General features: G+C 34.0%; 1 protein-coding gene across 1 annotated transcript; it reads left to right on the top strand.

The window, feature by feature from the left end:
* Positions 1 to 3,527: 3,527 nt before the first annotated feature.
* On the top strand, positions 3,528 to 12,710 carry LOC132557820 (signal recognition particle receptor subunit beta-like). Its single transcript, XM_060222347.1, has 7 exons — positions 3,528 to 3,651; positions 5,724 to 5,818; positions 6,182 to 6,262; positions 8,055 to 8,137; positions 8,762 to 8,821; positions 10,527 to 10,658; positions 12,394 to 12,710. The coding sequence occupies exons 1-7, from the start codon at positions 3,528 to 3,530 to the stop codon at positions 12,596 to 12,598; spliced, it is 780 nt and encodes a 259-aa protein (XP_060078330.1). The 3' UTR covers positions 12,599 to 12,710.
* Positions 12,711 to 14,329: the final 1,619 nt, after the last annotated feature.

Here is a 14,329-nt window from a genome sequence, read left to right as displayed (position 1 = left end):
CGTCTATCCGTATGCGTCTATTTTAACTAGTAGAATCTGAAGAAAAAAGGCTTCCACGGCAACTGTATTCTCTATCTGGTAACAGTTTATCATTTTTTAAATGACCAAACATGTGAAATAATCAAAACCAAACCCACGCAATTTCAATTTTCAGCATAAACAAACACTGACATCAGCGAGTCCAAAGCTAAGAACGCCAAAAAAGGATTTCAATTTCTGTGAAAACTTGGCCTATCTTGTTTATCAAACACCCGATGGAAATATAAAATCAATGTACATGCATTGCTAAGATATAAGGCCCTTAGACCATCGGAAAATTATAACTGAGAAAAAATGGTTTCCCTTCTCGGGAGTTACACCCCTTGTCACTATATCTGTTGGCTAAGATTTTGTGCCAAGTCCTCAGTTGTGGGCCTACTGGTTTTATTTTATTCTTTACCACTGTGTCCAATTGCCACATCGGGGTCTCGAAAATGCATAAATACACAGGGATGTACAAATCAAAGCATGTGAAAACGAGGTCAGGTAAGAAACGGCTTCATATCGCTCCATATATGGAAATAGCGCACGGACCGCAGCGATATCTCAGGTATCATTTAAACCCATATTTGGGGTTGATAATCCAGAATGCTTGACAAAGATTTACCAGTCAGAACAAATTTTCATATTTCACTTTTGAATCTCGCTTTACTCTCATTTCTAAGAAATGCATCATTACCATCCAATGTTGGGTCTGACGAGTTTTGCATAAAGAACTCGTCCGGAAATGAATATCGATTTCTTCGGCTGTAGAATTTCAGAACAACGATTATTATCATCGATATTTCATGTGAACACAGGGGTTTGTAAAATTGTGAACCAGTGGATGTCTAAAACACGTCGACATTTTACATTTTCCTGCATTATCTTTATATAAAGAGTAACTTAATAATTAATTCAGTCATACTTGTATGTTATAATTCTGTCATAACTGACATAAGTCCTTAAGTTACTTGTATTTTTTTAATCTTCCTTTTTGCAGTAAATTACAACAAATATTCGAGAGTTAAAAGGATTTAAAACGGACGGGAATACATCTACCGTTAACTACATCTGAAAGTAAGCCATTACACTAATTATACGCCCCTGACAAAATCAGATGATTTTTTCAGTCGTATATTGACTGTAGTAATGTTACATATAGGACATAGACATAGGGTCAAGATGACATATTGCTATCATACATCGTCCATCGCCGTATGTCATGTGCCATCCGTAAACTTTTCCTTTAAAACACTACTCCTGCTGATTGCCTAGGTGGATTTCAACCAAATTTGGTCTGAAACATAATTTGGGGTGAGGTGATCATTTCTTAAAGTCAACAATTGGATTCGACCCCTAGGGACCTAGGGATGGGGCCCCGAAATGGTAGTAAACCAATACTTCACTTCGAAACGCAATTCTTCCTTAATGCTTGAATGGATTTTATGCAAATTATGTCTGTGACATCAGCAGGGGTTGGCAAATAATTGTTAAATCCAGTAATGTGATTAGACCCCTAGGGACTTGGGGGCGGGGCCCAAAGAGGGGAAATTGGACTACATATTGCTTCAAAACGCTACTCTTCTTAATGGCCTGAAACATTACCAAGGAGTGGCAATGATATCAAACATTCATGAAGTGATCCTGAAATTGTCCTGACCAAATCTTATTTTTACCTTTGGTTCAATTCCAATATAGCTTATCTAGAATAAATAGCCTGAACTTCTTCTCATGTTTCATTCACACCAATGAAAAAAGTATTTGAAGTTTGATTTTTAAAGAAAAGAAAGAAATGATTTGTTTTATTTTTCAGTCTGATCAAAACTTCAACATGGTTATTATTTTGTAACATAATTACACGACTGTCTTTCATGAACAGAACCTACCATTTTTGAGTTTCTGATACTTTCAAGGAATGTTCAAAATTTGAATCTGTCATATTTGTCAGGCGACCATCAACGAACTCTGTGGTTTGTCTATCCATTAGTCTATTAACGGATCGTCAGGTGACCGTTTAAAGCATGGCCTTGTTGATTAACATTGTCTGAAGATATGAAAAATTGTTTCTGAATAAGCAAAGCAAGCATTTTCATTTGTATTATTATATTAATATTATCTATTATCATTGGTTTCTGTACTAATTTGACTAACAAATAATTTTAAAATAAAATGACAAATAAATTCCTCAAAATATTTGCACAATGTACATTGAGGTAATGGTTTGTTTTCAAAGTAATATTTAAATAATTAGTTGATAATTAAAAAAAATAATAATAATAATAAATAATTGCAAAATGATCATTATTATTGTCGATGTCCGAAAACAATGTATCAGGAACTAGAAAAAATCCACATAGCGGGAAATATTTGTCCTTTGAGATATATACAGAGTTACTGTTCTTGGCGAGTGAACAGTTTTTTTGTGCATGAGTTTGTTGAGTTTTCCGTCCGTTGTTCGCTATCGATGAAAAATTAACTCTATTACTTTCGGCGAATTATAGTTGAAGTATTCATGAAAATGTACAATTAATTTCTAATTTAAAAGCAAACGGAATTTCACCGTCAAAAAAGGTTATCGTGAAGTCAGGAGATAGTCCGTGACTGTATACCGAGAGTACGCCTTGCTTCAGCCAATCGCATATTACTTTTAAAATGACGTAGGACGGTTATACATCATCTTATTATACCAACCAATGAAATCGCTTGAATAAAGCAAATGTCGTCATTTCGATCTAATTTAGAGTCGGGAAATGGAATTTCTTACCCCGGTATTTGTCACGACAAACCCAGAGCTTCGCATGCTAAAATATGAGCGCATAAGAGTTTTGAATAATTTCTTGATATAAAAACAGTACACTTACTTCACAGTAAACGAGAAAGAACTCCTATCATGCTTAGCGTTGTAGTCAAGAACGACAACTCAATACCGCTTCAAGTTCGCGGGAGTGTTAATATTTCACGATATGATTACAAATCAAAAAGGATGTGTCTGGTAAAGTTTGCCATTGGTCGTCATATCGAAAGAAAACGCGGTTCGAGCCTGGTTTTTTTATGCGGAACGAAACCGTGCCATCTGCGTGTCGTTACTGTAGGAGAAACGAGAGCGGACCGGTCCCTCCAGATCTATACCTAAAATGTAATTACTATTTAAGTTGACCAATCGGTTTGTCCATGTAAACGGACACGCTTCTACGTTTTTATTTATGCCATATTCTACAATAAAACAGGATATTCGAAGTAACTTATGCACATTTTGTAACGTTACGTGTCAGATTACTCAGAAATCCGAAATAATGAATATAAAATAATCTGAAGTAACTATAATTCTTTGTTTCTTTCGATGAGATGTTATATACTATTATCAAACTGATGTCGTCTATATTAGATTATGAAAAGCATGCACAGCTTATTAAGCCAAACCTATGGTAGTACATAATAAACATTACATTTCGTTTCTATTTTCGATTCGTTATATGCATTTCGCAAGATATATGAAACGAGACAAGATGGCAGCTGATTTACAGGATCACATCTTGGAGTTAGTCAATTATGTTAAAGTCGGCGTCGAAAGGCAGGATACCGCTGTCTTGGGTATACTAGTAGCTGTAGCTGTCGTATTCTTAACGATTGGTAAAGTATTTTGAATATATATCCACTATTCAATATTTTTGAGATGATGTTCTCTTGTAAGGTGCCACATGGACAAATATCAGCATATGGTATCAATAATGTGTTACATTTTCAAAGATTTTAACCATAATCACTGGTAACTCAGACAGGTGGTAATTATAATTACATTATACAGCATGTATATATAAAGCATGCATGTATTATAATGTACATGCATGCTTTCCGAAAAGAGGTAGATGGACATGTATGACCACAAAACTATTGTTAGGTGGGGGTTAATATTGCTCGCCATTCACAGGCTACTCCAACAATGTTAGAGGTTTGCACGGCGATATACTTTTGACTGCGCAGATCCGTCAATGTAATCAGGCGGACTAAGACCTCTTATAGGTATAGGAGTATTCACAGGCATGACCTGAAAAAAATCGAGTGCGGACACAGAGAAACAATTTGTATCTCAAGCACTTGAAGCCAATTATCGGTTAACTTTAAATTATCTACAAGCATAACTCAACACATTTGTATAATCTTTCATTTAAATGAAACCACCATTCAAATAAAATGTGCACAGGCATCAGAAATTTCGCCCGTGTAACGTGACGCTACCAAAATGGAACACATTTCGCATATGAAATTAAAAACAAACATCATGCACATACTATGTGGTTTTTTGTTAGTTAAAAGAATATTTTCTCTCACATGGATTACAACATTAAAATCCCATCATTAGGTATAGACAATGAAGTAAAGTGCCGTATGTTAATTTGTTCCAAAGAAATTTATTTTTGAATATTTTTATTACATATAACAGCCTACAAACATTTTTCATCACAGTTTTAATGAATTAATATTCATTCTTTTGATTTTGCTATTATGTTTAATATTGTAGAAAAGCTTCATTGTATATTACACACTAAACCCTCAAAGGTCGCTCACAGTCCCTAACCAATACAACCATCACTTAGTCGTTTTAAAAAGGCTTTGCTTTCTGGTCAAAGAGAGTTGACTCCACCCCCTTATTTCAATTATGGAGAGAGAAAACTAAATATTATTCATACAAATTTAAGACATGCGTGCAGTTCTTTAAATTACAATCTTTTCCGTGTGAATCTCATGAATTCTCCAATGTGTTTCTGTGGCTTTGCCTGTGAAGATAACTATCATTTCTTCTTCGTTTGTCCAAATTACCAAAATCAGAGACTTACTATGTTAAATGACTTAAATACACTACGTTTTAATCACATAATTGATATTGATTTACTACTTTTTGGGGATAATCAATTACCTTTAGATATTAATATAGACATTTTTAGAATAGTACAAATGTATATAAGGGCCAGCAATAGATTTACAATTTAAGTTACTACAAAACAGCATTGTATATAGAAAGTTCGTTTGTTATTATGTTTCTGTTGTTTTCGTTATGCCATCACCTTAAAATTTATATAAATGTTAATCGGAGAGGGCATTGATAATGTTGAAATGCCCAATCCGTTGTTGTCAAATTTTGGCAAATAAAATATGTTTAAACTCTAAACCAATAGAGTAAAGTTCACTCAGGTTCGAGAACATGTCAGTCAGTTATAGTGGTTATATTTAGAAGTCAAGAAAGCGCTGTCAAATTAATTCAAATCAAGGGAGATAACTCTCCCAGTTTTCTCGGCAATTGAATATCTGTATTTAAGCAATGTCTTAAGCATGTCAGTCTACAGAACTTTAAACTTTGAGATGACAGGGATATTTATGCCTAACTCAAAAATTATATCAATTATTTTATTTCTGTGTGTTAGAGTCCTTCTGTTAGTCATCAAGATACAACCCAGAGAGCCAAAGCCCATTAAAAGTTAGGAGTAAAAAGAACAGGAAAGTTTCATCATTCTTATGGTCTGCAGGATTTATCATCAGTTTTAAAGCACCAACTAAAGTTGGAAAGTTTAGGTTTGGTGCAACATGAATGAGCCAATGGTACAAATTGTCTTGGAATAAACACTGTTAGGGGCGAAATGTTGTGGTGGGAACTAGTGAGGAGCCAAATATCAACATTGTTGACACACATTTTTTTTCATTTTCAGTTATCTTACTGTTTGTGTCTAGGAAAGGTAATGCACGTCATTCTGTCCTGCTATTGGGAACCTGTGATGCTGGAAAAACCCTCCTTTTCTCAAGAGTATGCTCATCAATGTTACTACAAAGGCACTTGTTGATATTAATGAAGGAAAATTATTTGTTAATTTGCTTTGATATAAAATTCAGTTAAAACTGCTTTTGTTTTGTGGCTAGAAGACAAATAAAAAAAGACTTAAAAAAGTCTGTACTGATATTTTTTTCACTTCAAAACCTACGGTACACGTACACATACTTTATCTTACAAATTTCTACAAATCTATGCAAGATTTTCTCAGTGTTATGGACATGGTATAGGTATTAATGGCTCTAATACCTGTAACAAATTAGTTTTGAATTATGAATTGTTCAAGTCATTGCCATGAATGCTTGTAATTGTGTGAAAGTGTGGTTTTCATTTAAACAGCTGGTTAAAGATATCAGGGATGATGTGATGACTGTAACTTCAATGGATACAAATATTGGAAACTATAAAGTTAAAACCAAGGTATGAAGATACTACAAATTGGATATCACTGCAATTGTATTATATACATCATAATCTTGTTTCTATAATAAATATGTAGAAATACATGTACATGTACAAACCTGAAATTTTCTGCTCCTATATCATGGTCATATAGTTGGTCCTGTGTTCAGGATAGTACTCTTCAACTGTAAGATTGTCAGTCTTTTTCTGATTTTTATATGCCCGTCGAAAGACGGACGTATTATGGTATGGCGCTGTCCGTCTGGCATAAACTTTTATTTGTCCGGAGATCTCCTCCTACATTTTTCAGTCAATCTTTATGAAACTTGGTAAGCTCAATCACCATGAGATAAAGTTGTGTTTTCCTGAACGGGGTATTGATTTGGTGATTTGAACAAGAGTTATGGCCCTTTGTTTATTTCACTTTAGAAATCTTGTCCGGAGATCTCCTCCAACATTTTTCAGCTGATCTTTATGAAACTGAATAGGCTTAATCACCATGATATGAAATTGTGTTTTCCTGAATGGGGTTTTGATTAGACGATTTGAATAAGAGTTATGCCCCTTTGTTTATTTCACTATAGAAATCTTGTTCGGAGATCTCCTCCAACATTTTTCAGCTGATCTTTATGAAAGTTTATATGCTTAATCACCATGATATGAAATATAAAAATCTTGTCTGAATATTTCCTCTAACCGATGTTAATTTCATACTGGACCTTAACTTGGCATGTGAATACACCATGGTGAGACAGCGTGTCCCATGCAAAATGTAGGTCACTGTGATCTTGACTTTGACCTCTATCAAAGAAAAGCCTTGTCCTACACCATTTGATACTGAAACGTGGGTGCACCATAGTGAGACGGTGTGTTGTGTACCAAAAGTAGGTCACTGTGACTTTGCCTTTGACTTCCATCAAAGTACACCAGGTGGAGGACTGTAATTCTTGAATTATCTTCTTTGTTTTGGAGATTCACAGGCGTATTTTGTTCTGCTCTGCGGTACTCTTCTTAGCTTATGCAATGGTGCAGTGTCCCCTATATGGATATTGCCCAAATTTCGTCAGAAACATACTTTGGTATAGTAAACCAAGTTTGTATAAACAGCTCCCTGGGGTAGGGCCCAATAGAGGAAATAGAATAAATTCTTTAAAAATCTGCTCCTCCTATAGGAATGAAGGGATGAATTTGGTTTGAAGCATTTTTGGGTGAAGGAGAATCATTTTTGTATAAACAATAAGTCTTGCCCCTTTGCAATGGAATTCTACTTCTTCTGTAGAAATGATTGGATTTTACGTAAATTTGGTCTGAAGTACTCTTGGGTGTAGGGGAATAAGTTCTGTATAAACTTTGCATCCTGTCCACTAGGATGTGAGGCTTGAGCTTAACTGGAGAAATGTAAGTTCTTCAAAATCTTTCTTCCATAAAGGGATATTGTCCAAGTATGGTCTGAAAGAATTTTTATGAATAGTGAATCAGACCTCTGTTTGACCACAAGGGCGGGACCCTAAAGGGAAATTATATTAGAAATGTTTAGCCACATTTAAAATTTTTCATTAAATGGCTAAATTAGCCAGGCGAGCTATGCAGTTGGATTGAGCCTCTTGTTTATTCACATAACCAGAGCAGAACCCATTTTTACAGTTACTTGGAACATGTTTGTTATTAAATTCAGAAAACCTTTGATATGTTTTTTAAAATTTTCTTATCTCAGTGGAAAATAATTAGCTCAATATATTCAAATTTTTATTCTTTATGGACATTTTTGATTTGTTGATACTAATTTGAATTGGGGTTAACTTTATGACAGAATAAAAGTCTGCGTATTGTTGATGTCCCTGGTCATGAGAGACTCCGGATGCAGTACTTTGATAAACATAAGCACATGGCAAGGTATGTTTAAATTGTTTAGAATTAATTTCTTTGCTTCTGATCTTTTCAGGATCATAAGTTTGTCCTCAATATTCCAATGTTTGTTTCCTTTGTATAACTACAGTAATGGTCTGATATTTCATGTATATACTCCATAGTTTTATTAAAACCAGTATTATTTCAAATGATGAATTGATGCTTTGTCATTCATTTATTAACACACAACTCTCATGACTGACTATTAAAACTGAATTTCATCAGTGGGTTTGAGCTGAAGCTTGTCTGAATGATCTGTAGATGGTCCTGACCAATGCAAGGGTTGTTATTTTTCGGGGGGTGGTGGGGTCTGAAATCCAATTTGGCCACCAACGTCGACATTGCTCTCTTGAAATTAACATTTTGAAACTACTTCTTGATATCATTAGTGTGAAAGTTTGTGGGAATGTTGAGAAACTGAAATATGAAGGGTCTTTTGCCTTTCCTGATGAAATATTTCGAACTGTTTTATTTATTTAATTTAAAGTGTTTCTGGTACTGTTGTATAATACATAGGTATTTATTGTCAGATAACTTAAGGTCCTTTGGGCCTCTTTCTTGTTTTAAGATATCTTTATATTGATTGTAATGTATTATTTTGTATTTCAGAGGAGTGGTGTTTGTAGTGGACAGTGGGACATTAATGAAAGAAGTGAAGGAAGTAGCTGAGTAAGTCTTCTGAAAATCATGGTCTGGGTCATGGAAGCATAGTGTTTCTGCACAAATCCTACCTACCACATGTCAGCATTTTCTGTTCAATTTTGCAGTTGTTCCTTTAAGATAAACATACCTCTGTACACAAACCTACTGTAGGCTTGCCTAATATCTATACTGCTTACCTGCAAATAATGATGACACAAAACTATGAATATAAAATGAATATTTGTGCATTGATTGTTTCATTTTGAATACTTTAATTTATCTCTGAATTTCAATGCTAAATTAAACTTGTTTGAGTTGACGACAGGCTTATCAAATCAAATCACCTTATTATGATAATGACTACCTTGTTAGAGACAGATGACCAGAAAGTTGATTTAACCACTAGGAACTAAGGGAGGGGCCTGAAGTGGGGAAGGGAGTCGGTGGGTTTGCTTCAAAACAATACTATTCCTGAATGATTGAATAGATGCCGTTCTTTTGTCTGAAACAATCAGAAAGTTGATTCAATCCTCAGGGACTTAAGGCCAAATTAGACAATAGGTTACTTTTAAATACTAATCCTCCTTAATGCTTAGGTATATTTCAACTAAATTTGTTTAAATTCAGAAAGTTGAGTTGACACTTAGGGACTTAAGGGCTATCCAGCCCTTAAGTCCCTAAAGGGGAACTTAAGCAATATTTTGCTCAGATGTGCATGATCAAATTTAAACTGCTCAGAAAACAAAATAGGTGCCCAGTTGAAGTTTGTTGTTGATTTGATAAACTGGTTCCTGATGGACTCTATTTAGAAGGATTGGAAAGGAGAGCAATGAGGAATGAAAATGTACCAACTGATATCATACAATACTGAGCACCAAGGTCCCTCTGGGATTTCTTGTTGTATTACTGATTCACTCTCGTTAGCCAGCAACTCTATTTCTTAAGGGATTTGGATATAGCATCATAATTTTATCTTCAACATTACATCAAATAACTTCATATCATGGGCTGTAAGATCAAGGTCATATTTTCTATTAATGGAAATTTCATGCTTTCTATTTATACTTTAGTGAAGGCAGCACTGACATTCATATTGTAACAGAGGTCATTATCTATTTCAATGTCTCCGCTAGGATTCGAACTCGGGACCTCTGTCGTACTAGTCTGAAAATTAACCGATTGAGCTTAAGAGATTTTCACTCTAGCCAATCGGTAAATTGTGGCTAGTATTTACCAGGGTTACAAGATCATAAAATTGACACATTTTCTTCCTGTTTGTATGCTGTCTCATGAAATTCATGATTTGTTATTTTCTAGATATTTTATGACCAAGTAAAGTATGCACTTTTGTATAGTAGTGAAAGTAGTGATTTTGGTTAATGTTTAGTGCTGCAATCTATAAACACTATTTAGCCAGCACAGCACCACAAGCCTGTAACAATGCATTTTGGCTTAAAAATTCTCAGGTTTGTCTATGATGTTTCCAGAAAAGTCAATAAGAGTTAACTATTAAAATTTGGTGGCATTCTAACAATGGATCCTCTTGAAGTGACAGATGTTTTTTTTTTTTACAAATTTTAATAGTGGACTATTCATAAAGACAAGTTACAAATTAGTGGCTGTAAATATGTACAGTAAAGCACTTTACAGTAAAGCACCCAGTGTGACTATGTGATCATGTGGTCACTACTGCCTTAAGTTATATTATAAGCATGTTTAATTTTGATGACAGGTATCTGTACACATGCCTCAGTGATAGTGTGATATCAAACAGCACTGTTCCTGTACTAGTAGCCTGTACCAAATCAGATCTGACTCTCAAGAAAGGCAAAGATGTCATCAAGAAAAATCTAGCAGCTGAAATGTAAGTTTTTATCAATTTTATTCATTACAGTCCAGCTTCAATGGTTTTAAGTTCAAGGGACTACCAAAAAAACTTTGAATCATTTGTGGTGGGTTATATAGAAGTTTTCATGTTCATGGCTATATGTAGTTGATGACACAATATTTCTACCTGAACAAACACAAATACCAAAACACAAGTGAAATGAAAAGATGTATTTTTAAAAATTTTCATTATCATAGGTGACCATGAGATAATATATCTTATGGTATTTCTACCAGGCTTCATTAATACTTGTATATATATATACATATATGAAAAGAATGAAATCAACATGGCAAATGTATACTGCTTACGTTTTCAGGCCAAACGGCCATCTTCAGGGGATACATTTATTGTGTGTATATATATATATGACTTAGTCACCAATTTAAAACCTGACAAATGTATTTTACTGTTTACTGAATAAAACTACATGTACTGGTATATTAAATATATACTTATTATGGAACCATTTGTTGAAATATATAAAATGTTCACCGAAATATGAAACATAACAGTATTGTTTAGAATTATTTATTACAGATGTACAAAAGTAGTGGTGCCTTCTTTAACCAACAGAAATAAAATTTGTAGGAACTTACTGGAATGAAATGTATATTGTATGCCTATAGTTGTTATTGTTGATGTACATGGGGTGTGTACTCACAAGTAAATAGAATATAAAAAACACAGAGCAACAAAAATCAACATCAAATTGTAATATACTGGAATCAAAGACTGATTATATTGTGATACATTGCTGTGTCAGACCAAACAATCAAAAGTACATCAATATGCCTTATTGTCAAGGACAGATGAATTGTGGTTCTAGAGAGTAAAACTGGGAAAATTATCAAACTTCTTGTTGGACTCATGATTTTGGAATGAAATGAATCAACATTTTGGATTGTTACTTATGATTTTTTCACCTGTTTATAATACTGTAAGATGAAATATGTTGACATCATGGAAAATCCAGGGGTTATGATCACTTTTGCTGTCCTTTGTAATCTTCAAAAGAGTGTACCAGTCTGGAAATGATCAGTGTTATTCTCTTGAAACCTACTGTAGACCAATCAGTTTAATTGCGTGTTCCTTCAATGAAATGTTCCAGAGGTGCAGTGAGCGATATTGAGCTTGACATATGTACTATCAAGGTGGTGTTTTTGTGACACTAATTTTTTTTGGTTTTCAAAAAATTACAATTTCATGCACACTTGGCTTTGTCAATATATTGCCCACTATATCTGATTAAACTAATTTTCATGATGACAAGGATGGTGATGATAGATTACAATGATTCTTATGATGATAACGATGATGAATGGTGTGACTTTGGTGATGACAATGAATAAAGATTGTTATGATGATGATGATGAAGAATAGATGGCAACTTGATGGTGATGAATGAATAATGATTGTGATGATGATGATGATGATGATGATGATACAATGGTGTTAGGGCCTAATGTAAATGAGAGTAAGAATGTGAATGACTTTCTCTATCAGTACCAGGTAAAATTTTCAAAAATTAAAAAAAAAAAAAAAAAAAAAAAACAAAGAAAAAAACAAAATTTTCACATTTTACAATAATTTTACTTTTTTCCTTTAAAGTCCCCTTTCTTTTTTTTCTTCTCTTTTTATTAACAAATACTCAAATTCATTAAATAAATACTATTCCAGAATAATGAAGAATTTACATTGTGATTTTTAGGAGCATCATGCGGGTGACTAGATCGGCTGCGTTACAACAGTTGGAGGGTCCAGCTGCAAATAACAACACATTCCTTGGGAAAAGGAATAAAGATTTTGCATTTGAAGATCTCAAACCACTCAAAGTAGACTTTGCAAGTTGTAGTGCACAGACTGACAACATGGATCTGTCTGAACTTGAGAGTTGGCTTGAAAAACTTGCATAAAATTGGCGAAATTGTTACAGTGAATGCTTGAATGTCTGAGCTCAGAAGTATAATTGAAGAATGACTGCTATGTGATCTTGTGTTAAAATGAAAATAAACCATTATGAAATTTCCAAAATATCAAATGTGATTATAGTATAGGTTGTAATTATAGCTCTTCAGTGATTTATTTGTTAGAATTGGATATGAACTATCTTATCAATCTTAAGAAATACTGGATGAATATTTCTCAAAATTCATTTGTATGTTTCATTTTTGTCCCTAGTTGTGCCTGTTTGATTTGAGACTGATTAGGAAAACAAAGTGGCTGACAGGGGGCCATCTTGGATTTTGACAATGAAAGTTTGTTATCATTATACTTGAGAGGAACTTGATGAATCTTTCTCTTATCCAATCCATAGGTTCCCCTTGGTCCCTAGTTGTGCCAATTTGATTTTGGGACTGATCAGAAAAACAAAATGACTGACAGGTGGTCATCTTTGATTTTGACCTTGCAAGTGTGTTATCTCTATTTCTTGAGAAGCACTCGATGGTTCATTCTTAAATTTCATATGCAGGTTCACCTTGGTTCCTAGTTGTGCAAGTTTTGGTCTGATCAGATAAACAAAATGGCTGAACGGTGGCCATCTTGGACTTTGACTTCGAAAGTTTGTTGTTGGTATTTCCTGAGAAATACTGTATAGATCTTCCTTCAATTTCATGTATAGGTTTATCTTGGTCCCTAGTTGTGCCTATTTGAGTTTGGTACTGATCAGAAAAACAAAATGGCTGTCAGATAGCCAACATGGATTTCACAAAGTAAAGATTGTTATCCCTTTTTCTGAAGAAGTACTGAATGGTTCTCTCTCAAATTTTATATGTATGCTCCCTTTGATCTTTGCTTGTGCCCATTTAATTTTGGAACTGATCAGAAGAAACAAAATGGCTTCCAGGGGACCACCATTTTTGATTTGGCAGGTAAAGATTATCGTCACTTCTTCTGCAAAGGAATGTTTACCAGGTAAATTTCTGATCATTATGAGCAAAAACAGAGAAGAGAAAAGAAGGGAAATATCCAACATTCAAAGTGCAAATAAAATTTAAAAATGGTGGGCGCCAAGATCCCTCAGGGATCTCATGTAATTCAATATCTTTCATATCGTTGTCAACAGTTTAACTCTTTGATAAGATTGAGAGCTTTGGCATGGTTCCTTGTTTAAAAGTATACAGTTATGGCTCCTGGTTTTATCACCTTTTTGCTCCTCAGCACATATAAGCATTTTAATTATGAAGATACGTCTAGTAATTTGCTTAGGAATAAGACAGCAAGTAAGTTTCTGGTGGATAGTATTCAAAAATTAAATATTTTGAATCATTTAGAAGCTTGACAATGCTGTCTTTTCCAAACGTGCATATGATCCCAGGAATATGACTGATTGTCTAGTAATTGAATTCAATAGTGTAAATTTAGGCTTATTGACAATGTTCAATGGCCTAGTGTGGTCAGGTCATCTAATTTAGTCAATATGTATTTAGATAGTTGTTTAGTGACTGCGGTCATTAACATAAAAATCAGGATTATTATACAATAAGTAGTTAAATATTTCTGTAAGTGAAATGCCATTGTGTCTACGAAATGCTGCTTAGTCCCAATACTGAGATCCTGTGACGTATGAATGGAGTGAAACATTTTACAAAAATAAATGGAAAAAACAAGCCTTTGCGCTAGGAAACGACTTTCAGTAGACAATT

This window comes from Ylistrum balloti, unplaced genomic scaffold (assembly GCF_031769215.1).
Source record: "Ylistrum balloti isolate Yb309-2 unplaced genomic scaffold, AGI_CSIRO_Ybal_v1 Utg370728, whole genome shotgun sequence".
NCBI classification, from domain to species: Eukaryota; Metazoa; Mollusca; class Bivalvia; order Pectinida; family Pectinidae; genus Ylistrum; species Ylistrum balloti.
This window is presented reverse-complemented; position numbering and strand designations above follow the sequence as displayed.

Excerpts from the sequence above, each read along its gene's own strand:
- LOC132557820 (XM_060222347.1), top strand. The coding sequence starts at position 3,528 with ATGGCAGCTGATTTACAGGATCACATCTTGGAGTTAGTCAATTATGTT. Across the intron at positions 5,819-6,181 it reads AAACCCTCCTTTTCTCAAGA|CTGGTTAAAGATATCAGGGA; the intron begins GTATGCTCATCA and ends TCATTTAAACAG. Across the intron at positions 8,138-8,761 it reads AAACATAAGCACATGGCAAG|AGGAGTGGTGTTTGTAGTGG; the intron begins GTATGTTTAAAT and ends TTTGTATTTCAG.